The following is a 14,726-nucleotide window of genomic DNA, read 5'->3' as shown; positions in this document are numbered from 1 at the left end:
AGGAGGGAAGCACGTTATAGACCCCACTTTTTCGGGGGGACTCCCAGGCTCTCCCAGGCACCGTTTTCCATCTGGGGGAATCCTGCTTCCTCCATCCATGTGCTGTTAATATCCCTTTCTGACCTGGTGACAATGTTGTTAACCCCTGCGGTCTCATTTCTGGGTCTGTTTCCTTCCATGATGTCCTGTAGGAACCTATAGGACAGTTATATAGGATGTTAAAGAACAAGGTTCATATTTTTATTTGATTCTGTATGGTTTTAGAGAAATGGCTACAGAGTGTACCTGATGCAGCTTTGCATCTGTTCAATCCCAAGACTTCCATAAGGAGGGAAATAAATCTGAATTCTTGTATTTCTTAAGATAGCCATCGCAATCTTGTATTTTTTCGGAAGATAAGACGATTTTCTTGGGAAACGCTTACCTTCTCCCTTCAGTGCTTATAAATCACTGTTTCACAGAATCCCATGAGATTTGATGGAGGTAATTCTGATGTAGCTGGTGAATGCAAACAGCCACAGCTTCCAGCCCAGTAAAAATCTGCATTTAAGCGATGGGGATTCAAAGTCTGTGGCTGTGACGGGCTTGGTCTAATTGTCAAATCCAGTGTAGAAGGGTGCGGAGATTGCCGAGGGAAGAAGGGTCACTTCTAAACCAAAAAACCTCGGATTTTGGCTGGTTGTATGTGCATGAAAAACATCGCCCTGGGGTTGCTGGTGTTTTGGGAGCTCCCTGCGCTGCAGCTACACAGCAAACTACGTTTGCTGTGTAGCTGCAGCGCAGGGAGCTCCCAAAACACCAGCAACTCCCGGGCTTGGCAGGGGTTACCCCCGCAGCCAGGGGGAGGATCGGCTTTGCCCAGCGGGAGTGAGCCCGGGGCTGGTTCCCCGTCCCCGGCTCCGTCCTTCGGGCCGCGGGGGCCGTTGCGGGGACGGCGGGGTGGGGAAGGGGGCTGCCTCCCCGGGGATGGTTGCGGGGGGAGGGAAACAGCTCTCCTTCAGGAGGAGAAACCCCGGGGAAAAGGAAAAATCGGGCGGGAGGGGAAGGAACCTCCTCCCCGCCCCGGCCCGGGCTCCGCTCACCCGCCGAGCTCCCCTCCGGGCGCGGAACCGGCTCTCCGCGGGACATCCGCGCTCGCTGCCGGTCTGCCAGGATCCTCCCCCGAGAGCCTTCCCCTTTTCGGGTTTTTGTGGCGTTTGGGTGTTTTTTTGGGGTGGTGTTTTTCTCCTCCCCCCCCTCTCTCTTTCGGGGAGAGCGCGGCCGGGCTGGGCGAGGGGAAGGAAACTTTCTCACCCCCCCAGGATGCTCCGGATATTTTTGAAAGGGCGGAAGAGCGAGAAAGCGACCAGCGTTTGTAAGGGCATCTCCTGCTCTTCTGAAGGTCCCTACTGACACCTCGCTGCTGGGATTAAAAGGCCGGAGCTGGAGAAACTCCTCCCCTTCCCTCTGCTTCTCCTATCCTCCCCCCACCCCCCCCCATCCTTTCCTAAGGCAAAAAAAAAGGAAAAGAAAAAAGAAAATAAGGAGTCTGGAGTTAAGTGCGGCCGGTGGGACGGTGGGGAGAAGTGGAAAAGGAGCCTCCCTCTGCAGATCCGTCGCCCAGCACCACGCCTGGGTGAAGGGATGGGAAGCACTGCCATGGACAAGAAGAAAGATGCCTCCAGCAGCAGGAAAAGCTCCAGCCAGAAGAAACTCATGTTGCGAGTGCACATCCCCGTAAGTGGCTCCTTGCTCTTCCTCCCCTTCGGCAGCTGGCGGGGCTTGGGCATGTTTTTCTCTGACATGAGCGCAGTGAAAGGCAGAGAGAGGTGTTTCCTGCCGCTGAGGTCTGGAGTTTGGGGTGATGCCGGGCTGGGGGGTGCAGCTCATGCAACAGGCAAGTCCTCCACATCTGGGGTGGGTTGGAGCGTGGGGGGGTTCCCCTGGTCCCCGCACCCCGTGTGGTGCTGGCAGCTCAGGGGGCATTGCCTGTGACACAGAGGAGTGGGGATAACTCCAGCTGCACTATTGCTTCCCTGCCCTGGGCTGTGGGTTTAGTTCAGTGTGTCTCATCCAGTTGATAGGTGGACTTGCAGTTTGGTTTAGTGAAAGGTCTGCTCGCCCCCAAATGCTGCTCACAACATCCCCCGGTTTGGCTCTGGGAACTGTCCGTGCCTTGTGGCTGAATCGGGGTGTTTAATCCTGGCTCTTCCCTCTCTAAAGACCAATCCACATCTGAATTTCCCAGGGCTGGGGAACGCAGAGCTTGCTCAGATTTGGACACGAGCAGTCTGTTTGTTGCTGAAGGAGCAGGGACAGTTGTATTGCCATGGTGGAGCTGACTAGTGAGCTGTGCAGGCTGTTCACTGGCTCTTGTTGTGTATATTCACACTATAAAGAAATATACGAGAAACTATAGCATATAGATACAAAATAACCTCAGACCAAAAGTTTCTCTCTGTTGCCAGTGAGTACTAAAAGGCTGGCTGGCTCTATCTTCAGCTTACATGCCTTTCAAAACTTGATTATTATTTTTCTTTACTCTTAGGATGTTCTTTGTTATCTATGTAACTATTTAGGTTTTCTTTCTCAGTCACTGTATGCTTTTGGTTTCAGTGCTTCTGGCAAGAAATGGCAGAGTTTCTGTATCTTTTTCTGTGCAATCTGGTGGGGTTTTTTAAAATCTCATTATATAAAAGTGGGAAACAGTCCTACACGTGTCTCTGCCAGGCCACTAGGGAGCAAAAACATATTTCTGGTTCTAAGTTTTTCCTTTGTTTTAAGGAAGAATAAGAAGTCAAAGCAAATTTATTAGGTGTCTTGAGTGTGTGGAATAAAATGGAGGAGAAATAGATGGCTCTTCTGCAGATTTCGTTTTTCTCTGGAGAGGAATGCAAGCCCAGGAGCCTAAGCCAAACTTCTGGAGCTCTGAGTGCATTCAGTACTAGGATAAAAGGGTCTGTTTCTGCTGACATGGGTGTTGCCTATGCATTTGTGACTGGAGTTTTTAGGCAATAATCTTTGCCATGTTACTAGTCGTATTTCACAATAGGGATGTAAAATGCCAAGAAAATAAAATGTTCCTTACCAAAGCACCACTCACCCCGTGCACCTTGCTCCTTTTCACCCTGCCTGCTGCATTGTCTCTGCCATCTCTTTCCATAGCCCCCCCCCCAACCTCTGACTCAGTCTAGCCAGGAACTTCTGTGCAGCTGGATCTCCACCTCTGCTCCAAGAAGCTGCATTTTCTGCCTGCTAAAGAGCCGTAGGTAGTATGGGAGATGATGTGGTTGCTGCAGAATTTTACAGGATCCCTCTGGTGCTTTTGAAATGCCTTCTGACCGGCAAATGGCTCTGGCCACACCAGTACTTACAGCAATTTTCCCCATTTTATGGTTGTGAAGCTAAGGTGGAAAAAGTGCCCAAGTAACTTGTTTGCACTTAAGCCTTATTAACAGAGGAAGGCTAATGCCTTTTCCTAATTGCATCCCTTTCTTCATGAGTGTTGCCTTAGTTCTGTCTTGGATGGCAGATCATTAGTAGTGGGCCATAATTTTTCATGTTCATTAATCTCTTGGCTTCTTTGCTATGCAGTTTGTCACCCAGGTAGTGGTAGTTATTCAGGTACAAGCCTGCAGCCTGATATTACACTGAAGTCAACATAAGTTTTATTGTTTAACCAGTTGGAAGCAATTCAAGATTTGGTAATGAGATAACACCTTCCATCCCTCCAAAATATGATCCTTCTGTTCCATTCTGCATCATTCTCGCATTCCTGTAATGGACTATTGCGCCCGGGATCTTTCAGGTGGTACTCACATTTTTGGTGGTTTTTCTATTATCTGGCAGAATTTAAATATGACTGTGCTATAAGAAAGAACATTTTTCTCATTCTCATTTGACAGAGGAATCTGCATTTGAAAAGATCCATTTAGACTGTTTTTTTTTCTCTTTCATAACGTTTTCTTGGCTGTTGTTTTGAAGCATCGTTCCTATTATTTCAGTGGCGCCTGTCAGTGTAGCTGTAGTTGTCAAGGGAGCTTTCACCAGACAGTAATTTTATTTTGTTCATCCTCTTCTTTGTTTTGCTGTGAGATCATGTTTATTGCTGAGACATGTAATTCTTGCTCATTGAGATCTTCAAATTAGGAACAAGAGAAGGACTAACAAGGTCTGAGTAGGAGGGGAGAGAGGAGTCAATTCTGAAAGACAAAGCAGTGGGACAGAAAGGTACCATTGTGATGGAGGCTTCCCTAAAATATATTTATTAGTGACACAGAAACGCTGACTGAAAAAGTAAGACAAATATTGTGCAAAAAAAAAAAAAAAAAAGGATAATGCAAAATATGCTACAATTAGGTTAGAGGATTGTGGAATAATAGACATATTTGAAAAGAAAGTTGGATGCTTTTATGCTTTTCTTCTCTCTCCCACATATTTTAATTTTTGGGGTTTACCTGTGACATTGGGAAAAAATGGATCAATTTAAGAAAGATGGTTTTGTGTCTTGCAACACTCCAGGGCATTTCTCAGGTGCATCTTTCTCAAGCAAGAAAAAAACATGATACAAAAAGTCTGGAAACACTCTATTTTCACCTTCTTTCTGGGCTCAGCACAAGTGGGTGGTGCCCAGCTTTTGCTCTGGGAGCAGTGGTAGACCACTAAGTTCCTGCCAGTTGGGTTGTCTGGCTGTTCTCAACTTGCCATTCAGTAGCCCAGAATAAAGTGAGGGCCACTGTATTCTGTTAGCATGGCAGGGAAGTATTTGCTATATTGCTGGGCTGATTGATCAACTTTTTCTTTTGTTTGCTGTTTTCTTTGCAAATACACAACTGACTAACAAATGTAATTTAGATGGACCATAATATAATTGCAGGAGCCTTTGTAAAGTAGAGGTCATATCAGCCTCCGTCCTTCCCAGCAGCACGCTCTGAAGTCTTGAAATTAGAGATGCCTAAATGGAAATTTCTGGTTCCAAATATCTTTGAAAGCTGCTACAGATTTGAATAGAAACCTTTGCTCTCTAGATGCATCACATCTATAATATGAAGACATTAGCATTATAAAATTCCATTTTAAGCCATTAGAAGTTAATGCTTGCACGTTGCTTTGAATGTTTTAAAAACTCTATTCTAAGATGGGACGTAATTGTCTGCTGAGTAGGAGCTCACAGCAGTGAGATCAGTATGTTCTTTTGTCATCTTGCAAAATTGATCTGTTCTAATGTTAATGTTACTGTTGTAATCCCGTGTTGCTGAAAAAAAAAAAAAAGATAGATTCTGCTCTTGCTTACTTTGAGTTTCATCTGGGATAATTCAGTCAGTGCCAGCAAAGTTATGTTGTACTTAGGCTGGCACAACTGAGGGCAGAACCTGTCTCAAGAGCTTCGCCATGGCAAGTGCCAAGCAGCTGCTGCTCCCAGCAGGTGGAAATTGCAGAACCTTGGCACTTCCTTGGATTTTGCCCAAATACACCACAAGGTGACTTTTTATTCAAAAGAACAAAGAGATTTTTTCACAATAAGGACAAAAATAACATCTGCAAATGAATATAAAAACATCTTTCAGTTCAGTGAAGTGGCTGTTGCCTCTGGTACTTTAGCGCTGGCAGCAGAGTTGATGCAGTAGAAGGATGCTCTTGGAGATCATGATCGTTTATTTTCCGTGTCATGCAAACAAATGTCTCTGCACACTGTATCCTATTTCTTTGTCAGCTTCTATGATTTTGAACAGACTCCTCAATGTGCAAATTTGTTGCTGTTTCCAGGCCTGTTGGCCTGTTGGAATGCCAGGCTGAAACATCAGATGGCTTAAATATTTCTAACCCAGTAGATGACAATGATGTTCTGACAGCTAGTGTTGGCTCGGGCTCTGCCCCTCCGTCTTGCTTTCCACACTTGCAAAGTCATTAATGGCTGCATGCCTGATAAATCACTGTGAAATGATTTTGTTCTGTTACAGTTTTTGCAGGGTGCTTCTTGGCTCCTGGTAATTGCTGGGTGGGCTGATAACAGCACTTCAGTCTAGGCGTCACTTTAGAAAGCTGTGGATGAGGAATAAGCTGGTCAATTCTTTCAAAGAAGATGACAAATCATCTTCCAATGTGATCTAAGAATGAAAACAGTGTTTGTTGTCTTGGGAAAAGGAGATGTGGGGAGAGGGAGACAGGAAAGAGAAATGTTTCTCTAAAATTAAATCAGTAACTGTCCTCCCCCTTCCTCTCATAGGACAGATTCTGAGTTGTCCTGAGCCTCTGTGGCCTTGAAGTTTAAATTTGGATTCCTCCCTAAAGGGCTGATATATTAAGGATCTGAAAGGGCAAGAAGTGTTTGCTCAGGAGTGTTGAGATTGCACTTTGAATCTATCTGAAGGAAAAAATGGGAGAATTCATGTTTGCAGTCATAATAGCTGCCACTGTAATTAAGGAAGCTCTTAGTCTTTTTGGTTTTAGAGCATAACACAAACTGATCACCAGCTCATTGGAAAGTACTGCTTCTTACAAACATCACTTTTTCTGATAGAAGATTCTACTCCTAAATGGTCTCATCCAATCTCCTTTATTTATACCTCTGAGCCTTGAGGGCTGTGGGCTCTGAGGAGTGTGAATTTCCTTGGAGGGATAAGTCGTGAATGTGGAAGGAACCTCACAGAAATGTGGATGGTGAGACTTTTGGCCTCAGGAAATGTTACTCACATTGTGCTTGCATTGGGAATTACTGAAAGAGAAGAAAATGTCACGATCCTGGAGGGATCAGGAGTGAAGTGGAAAGTAGTGATCTCCACCTGGGAGGTTCTGGTACCTGTTCACGGACCTGCAAGGTTCAAATTATGCCCAGTTTCACATGGGCACCACATTGCATTCAAAGGAGCTGCCCAGATGTGACTGAAAGCAGAATCTGACCCTGAAGACAGGATTCAACAATCATTTTGGTGAAGATGTATGGACAGTCATGAAAGTAGGTTGGTGTGCCTGTGTGCTGGCTTGGCAGGGCTCCTGGGAGCAGAAAGGAGCCACAACTGTGTCAGCAAGGGTGCTGGTAGACCAAATTTTGGACATCCATGGTGAGTGAAGTACAACATATAATTCTCATCCTTTTGAAGAAGAGCTGAATTTATATCAAAAGGCATCCCATATATAGGGAATAATGAAAGAGCGGAGTTGGTTACAAGAGAAATGAAACATCAAGGAAGATATCAGTAGGAGAGAGGAGATGTCACAGAATATGTCTGTCTGGCATAGAAATAGCCCCTTTGTGGGCTACGTTACCTTAGACTGATCATTAGGCTTTGACAATTAGCCTGTTTTCGGGGCCTGATCCGGTTGCAAAGCGCTGCTGTCTCAATTTCCTACTATTGTTTGCACTGTAGACACACTGGAGAAAGTGTTGTTGCCTAACAAACAGTGCATGTTTTCAAAGACAAAAAGAAAAAGCAACTTGAATGTGTCTTGAGTGATGTATATTTTTCTCCTGGAAGGTAGAACTTATGTATACATGGATATAATATACGATTAATAAATATAAAATGTTATTGGTGGTTTGGTGATACAGTGCGATGCTACTACTGAATTATTCCTGTCTTTAGCAGGGAGCTGAAACAGTGATATATATGAAAATTTCTGCTGCAGAATGATTTTTGCATTTATTCTTTAGGTAGTTGTAAAAACTGGAATATAATGCTTCAGTTTAGTGTTTGCTTCTGTAGCGCTGTGTCTCTTAAGTTGTTTGCATATAACTTCAGTTTAGTGTTTGCTTCTGTAGCGCTGTCTCTCTTACGTTGTTTACATATGAAATCTTTAAAGCGTGGAAGCGTTATTTACATGGTAGAGAATCAAAACATAACATGGTACTTCAGTGTTTGACATTGAGAATTCATAGAGTGGTATATACCGCCCTTTAAATTTTCGTATAATTTAGCATGACAGTAAATTACATCATCTTAGCGTGACTTAGTGGGATGCATAGCAAATGCATTGCAGTATGTGTTTTATGGTTGTCATTTATGTCACACGCCGTGATTGTTCAGGCCTTATGGTCATTACTGCAAGGGGTGCCTGTGACCTTCTGCTCCAAAACCAGAACCAATGTCATAGCTTGAAGACTTAATCTATTTTTGCAGTCAGGGTGATAGAGCTAGATGCCTTTTTTAAGCTGCCGGACAACGCATTCATAGATCTGGAGTTTCGTTAGGAGTAGCTTGAAGACTTAATCTATTTTTGCAGTCAGGGTGATAGAGCTAGATGCCTTTTTTAAGCTGCCGGACAACGCATTCATAGATCTGGAGTTTTTTTAGGAGGAAGTGTGTGCATTATAAGCAATATCTACCATGTTATGAAGCCTTTATTATCATTTATTCCCATAGGAAGTGTGTGCATTATAAGCAATATCTACAATGTTATGAAGCCTTTATCATCATTTATTCCCAACAGGCATTGTGCAATTTTCAGTCACCTCTTCATGTTGGTAATGCTGCTGGAACAATGAAAAAAAGAGAATACTCTGCTTCTGCAAGCTGATAAAAGAAAAGCTATCAGAGTGGTCAGAGTGCTGGCTGACAGCACTAAAAAACCACAAGATTTTCTTGCTCAGTTCCAGACTTCCTAGTGGTCTTTTATGAGTGACTGAAGTTTGGGTCTGGTTTGTGGAACTACCTGCCTGTTGGTGCCTTTAGAAAAGTTTGGAAACACGTCTTCCGTGGAATTAGGGAAATCAATACCTGGTGAGCTAGATTAGGGGTACAATTTGAATCCAAGCATGAAGAAACATTTCAATGAAGACAAGCTCTCCATAGAAAAGGTATAGTTGTAAGAATGTGATGGACTAAACAGGTGCCATTAGCGTTGCCCATAGCCTGTCTAGTGGAAGAAATGGGTTGTTACCTGCGTGCCACTATTTTGAATGGACTTTATATGGAAATCAGGAAAGACACCTGGAATTAGGCACAGAATCCTGAAGTGTACCACAATGACATTGTCTTTGACAAGATTCCGCAGATTCAGGACTGTTCTATGCCTTTAAATAGTTGTGCATTTAATGTTTGCTCAGCCTGTGTTGTCTTGCTTTTGGTGATGTGGCCTTTAAAAGGTGTAACTGCTAACAAGTGTTTTTACAGAATCATGGAATAGTTGAGATTGGACGAGACCTCTGGAGATTGTCTTGCCCAGTTCTCCTGCTGACCCTGTGATCAGCAATAGCAGGTTGCTCAGGACTGTGTCTTATCAGATTTTGAATATCTCCAAGGATGGAGACTTCACAGCTTCATTGTTCTGAAGGAATGCATTTGGGGAAGTGAAAGTTCCTTGAGACTAAATATTGTTTAGCCACTACACAGGCACATTGAACTTCACTCCACAGTTGGTTGGGTCTTGTCCCAGAAGCATAGTGTCCATCTGGGGATTTGGCCATGTAGTGTAGAGACTTCTGGAGAAAGCATGCTCTGAGGTGGGAGCTGAAACTGGAGGCACAGTAGTCCCAACAAGGCTTGTGGAAGAAGAGAACAGTAAGGAAGAGATAAAAAAAGATGCTTAGTCAGTGTTAATCACAATATGTCTGGGAGTTGGCCAGATTCTCAGTAGAGCATTGCATCTTCTGGAATGTAGTTTTCATCATGCATTGACATTCCTTTAGCATAAATTAATTAGTGGGGGATTTGCTGTTACTGAGTATTAATCATGACTTCTGTGTTGGAAATGTGATCTAAACCAGGAGGCATGAGGAAAGACAGTTCAGGGATAAGAGCACTACATCATCATCTAGCTGCCTGAACCTCTACCTGCTGTATTGCCTGAGGTTGGGCAGAGGAAAGTCCTTGACATAAGCTTTGCATTGGTGAATGACTGGAGCTTGAGGTCCACAAAAAATAAACTTTTAAAGTAACAGGGTACCACACTGAAACACCAAAACATCTTATGAGATGTTCTTTCCATCCGTGACTGAATGCTGTTGAGCTAGATGTCTATGCATGCATAAGGATACATATGTTAGTAAAGACAAACTTGCTGAAGAATTTAAAGTTTTGATATTCTTTCCATCCGTGACTGAATGCTGTTGAGCTAGATGTCTATGCATGCATAAGGATACATGTGTTACTAAAGACAAACTTGCTGAAGCTTTGCTAGATGTTATAGACTAGAGGCACGTGAGAGGAATCCGTTTTGTCCCTGCAGTACTGATATTCAAGTCCCTGCAGTTTTGTCCCTGCAGTACTGATATTCAAGTCCCTGCAGTTTTGTCCCTGCAGTACTGATATTCAAGTAGATGGTTGGACTTGAAGCAACTTGCCCCATGTTGTACAGGAGTGTTGGAGTCAAAGTCCAGCCTAAATCAGCAGTGATGGAAAGTAGCCCCATGTTGTACAGGAGTGTTGGAGTCAAGAAGTCTTGAGACCGAGTTTACTTATCCATAAACCCAACCTTTTTCCTATGGTAGTGGTCCCATCAAAGTCCAACCTAAGTCAGCAGTGATGGAAAGTTTTTTTCCTTTTGCTTTTTGAAGTACATGTGAAGTGAAAGGATTCCAGTGTAATGTCTCCAGGCAATCATGCTATGTCCTAAAACAACTGTTAGGATTCCTTTGACAGTCTGATCAGGAAGACCAAGAATTGAGGATATTAGATAAATTTGAGAAGACTATATTAACTTCCAGTGTCAAAAGAGGTACTTCAATGAATGTGCCTAATTATCACACCGTCCATGTGGTTTACATGGGTTTGAAAGTTGTGAAATGTTAGGTTTTTTTGTTGTTTTTTTTTTCTGAATAGCTGGTGGCACATCAGTTGTAGGGTTCTTGAAATAAGGCATCTGCAGATGTCTAGCAAGTAGTCATCTATACACTCAAGCAGATGGAGTTCAGGACATCTGAATCAACACTTTACCAGCCATGTTCAACCTACAAACCCACGTTCAACCTCCAAAGAGTTTGCAGGTATCCTGTCTCATTCCTCCACTCCACTGACTTGTCCTTTCAGATGCTGGAGAGGGGCATTCCCCAATACTGCTGCCAGTGAGTGCAGGAGAGAGAATACCAGCATGGTCTCAACACTGTTCTTCTTGGATACTCCTTCCACTAGTGCTAGATCAGCTCTACATTTTTATAGGAAAATGAAGAGCTTCTGCTGTCTGAAAAGTTGAGCCAACATTATTCATAAACATAAGATGTGTAGCCCGAAATGAATGGGAGGTAGAAGATGTTATTCAGCTGTTCTCGTTGCCCTTTTATTTAGCTAGTTGATGTTAAAGGTAAATACTAATTTCATAGACTTCTTTTCATTAGGTGACAATTAATTATACATTTTCCTTACATTTTTTATGTTTTTGAGAATGACTGTAGGTGCTCTAAGCTATGCAGAGGCAGGAGGGTACATGCCAGCATTTTTCTTTATAAAGTAATACCAGTAATTAAAAAACTGCAATTACTTCAATTCTTTTTTTCTGTGTTACGTACTTAGAGTTCTAGCTCCTTTCACTGTAGCAGACCTGTGGAGGCATCATCACTTGGCATGCAAAAGTAGCTGTTAAGCTGATTTTTGGCTGTAAAACACTGAAGTTAGTAAAAGAGGAAACATGCCTTAGTGGCGTACTGTGGCAGGCTGGTCTCCTGTACTTCAGAAGACAAAAATGTTTTTCACCCAGTATTCATCAACCAATAGTTACCAAAGCAAAGCAAGCTGCTGTTCACCAGTTGGCTTTACTAACAATCTGCATCCTCCTGTCCCACCCCAATGCTGAAAAAAACCTGTTTGCCTCACAATGCCTGCTTAGTTAGCCAACATGTTTTATTTTCATGGTGTGCATTGTCAGATAAAACAAGTGAGTGGTGCCTTGGTAACTCATTCACTTTTGAAGTCCATCTGTCTATAATCTGAGATCCAAAAATCCAAGAACACCAGTTGACTTGAGTTTACTTGAAATGCCATTCACAAGATCACTCTTTGAAAAAAAAAGGTGCTATGAAGCCTAGTAGTTCAGAGAGATAGGATTTTCAAAATAATTTAGGTCCCTTTGTGGTATTTTAAGGTCTTACTAGTCTACTTGCATCAGGATGTCCTTAAATACATTTGAAAATCAAGCTTTACATCTTTCAAGCTTTCAAGATGCCATTCTTCCCCCTCTGCTATTTATATCTGTATTATGAAATAGAAACTGATTTTCCTGCTTTTCAACTCCCAGTAACGTTTTCTGGTACCTGATAGCTAAAATGGACACCCCCCCCCCAAAAAAGAAGCCCAAGTCAGAAGCTTGTTTTTATGGAACAGAGATTGAAAGCAATACTAGGAAGTAATTTGGGAAGAGATAAATATCAGCTGTTCTCTGGATGATGAAGACTGAAACTAATACTGATACTTGGTGCAGTGCAATCCGTTCTGATACACGATGACTGTGTCACTATGTCACTAAGGTCACTATGTACGACCTTATGATTGCCTGAGAGTGACCGAGTATTACATATGATAAAGATTTCAGAAAGAAATTCCTTTTCTCTTCCCTTCAACTTTCAATGTAACTTGAGAAAAAGCTGCAATCATTTAAAAATTGAGAGGATTTTTTATTTATATATTTTTTACCTGTGTAAACTTTTAAAGTTTTGCAAACTACTGTAGGCATTTCGTGTGTTTAGACTCACTGTGGATAGTTATTTCAAATTTACTTTCAAATATAAATGTTTTAAAATAAAAAATGTATTTCACTGCCACAATATGCATATACTTTTTTGTCAGCGTGTTTATGAAGCAGTGCCATTTGGGTTTAAAGGTCTTTGGAGTTCTTCGAGTCATTGTCAATAATGCTTTGTGGGTTGCTGCTTGTTGGGATCACTGGAGACATAGGGGAGCTCCTCAGGTTGTGAGAAGCTGATGGGGTAACCAACTTAGTCTTTGAAATTTCTCTATACATAGCAGTTGTAAAAAGCCTTGACTGTATTTGGGTTAAGGCAACTGAGAAAGAGGCACACACATAGAAGTGAAGGCTGGTAATATCGATGGCAGTGCTCAGTATATACACTTTAGTGGATGAGAGTTGGAACACACAGGCTGAACATCTGGGGACATATGTCTGGGCATCACCTTCTCTTGCAAGAATGGTAAAATTTAATGTCTCTGGACTTCAGCAGCAAAATGAGAGGAAATATTAAGTATACACTCTAAGGAAGCATCCATTTTCAGAGAAGATATTTTTAAGACTTCATTTCCAGAGAGCAATAGGTATCTTTGATTATGTTTTATGGTTTTGAATGCTCTGTGCACTTGACTAGGTTAATTTAAAAAACATGTAGGGACACAAGTGCAGAGCCGGTGTGTTGGAAGGGGAGCTGCCCTGTCTGCAGCTGTTTACTATAAACTGAATACATTCAGTGTGTACGTACAAGCTGGCAAATCACTCATGTTGCAGAGAAATGAACTGTGATGGAAAATGCAATAGATATTTAATTATTTCAGAAAAAACCCACATTATGAATATGCTTCTGCCTGATGTTAAAACATCTGGATTTAGTTTCTAGCTCTACTAAGATTATTTTCAATTTCATATCCTGTGTTGTAATGTCACAAAACAAATAGAACAACGAGCTGACTTTGCATCTTGACCTTTAGGCTGTTTATATTTCTGGTGGGGTTTGGTTCTTTTTTTTTGGTTTACAAGACTAAGACTAAGTAATTTAAAGTCCAATCACCTGGGGTATTGTGCTAACAGATTAACACTTATTAGTTTGAGCCCTACTGTCCGAGATAGTTGTAACCAGGACTAACTTTTTTCTTCCTTGTCTCTCCCTGCATCCCTGCGTGCTGCCGTTGCTGTAGAAGGCCTCCAAGTCATGTCATGTCAAATAATACATGGTCTTCAGAGCTCACTGGGGGAGAGAAAAGTCTGGGAACAATGTGAACAGGCACAGCCAGGCACTTCCACTAATTGTTGATGTGGACGATGGAATACAAAAGCAGAAGGAGGGAGGGGGGAATGGAAATATGTCTTGATGTGGAAACGACTGCGTAAAAACAAATATGCCTGGGCTTGCTCATTGGGAACGTACACGTTGCACAGGAGAACTCCCACAACAGGAATCCTCTGCTCTAGTCTGCCCCTGCCAGATAATTTTATAAGGTTTCTCTTTTTATTATTTATTTATATCTAGATGCGTTCTTGGCTATTTGTGAGATGTGGACTCCAGCAACCACGAACTGTAACAGGTAGTTGCAATTTACTACCAAGCTAGCTTGAAATTCTCTGTTAATTTTTGGTTCTAGTTAGTTGGTATTGCCTAAATATTGGGAATGGGAAATTTAAATGAATTAATTATGAATGTAACACACTAGTGGTATTTCAAAATATGTTCTGCTGAAGTGGTTTTAAATATCCAGGAGACTCTCTTCTGTACTGTGTCCTCTAACCCAGAGCAGGCTGAAGTGCTTTGCAGATCAATTATGTAGAATAAATAAAACAGAACAAAATGATATATTTTGGGGGTTTTAATTCATAATGAAAAAACAGAATTTCCTCTCAAGACCCGCTGTGCTGAAATATCTACATCGTATTTTGCTTGAACTCTGAAAAAAGCCAGGTAAAGACAGTGATGAAGGGATGATTATTTGGTAGGATGAGCCTGAAAATGGAATGTTTATCCTATAGGATACAAGCTACATGAAATTACGAGCAATTGAAAATGAAGTTAGTAAACTTAGTGAGATTCATAAAGTAAAATTAGTGGATTTATGCTTTATTACACAGTGGAACTTCAGCTACACAGGGAAGCTCCCAGC

General features: G+C 42.3%; 1 protein-coding gene across 1 annotated transcript in view; it reads left to right on the top strand.

Annotated features, from left to right (window-relative positions):
• The first annotated feature begins 1,529 nt into the window (after nt 1-1,529).
• PRKAG2 (protein kinase, AMP-activated, gamma 2 non-catalytic subunit) overlaps nt 1,530-14,726 on the top strand; it is a 235,339-nt gene continuing 222,142 nt past the window's right edge. Inside the window, exon 1 of the mRNA XM_014945025.1 lies at nt 1,530-1,716. Within this exon, the coding sequence (XP_014800511.1) occupies nt 1,624-1,716 (93 nt within the window). The 5' untranslated portion in view covers nt 1,530-1,623. The remainder of the gene's footprint in view (nt 1,717-14,726) is intronic.

Source organism: Calidris pugnax, unplaced genomic scaffold (genome assembly GCF_001431845.1).
Source record: "Calidris pugnax isolate Ruff unplaced genomic scaffold, ASM143184v1 scaffold54, whole genome shotgun sequence".
Lineage (NCBI taxonomy): Eukaryota > Metazoa > Chordata > Aves > Charadriiformes > Scolopacidae > Calidris > Calidris pugnax.
This window is presented reverse-complemented; position numbering and strand designations above follow the sequence as displayed.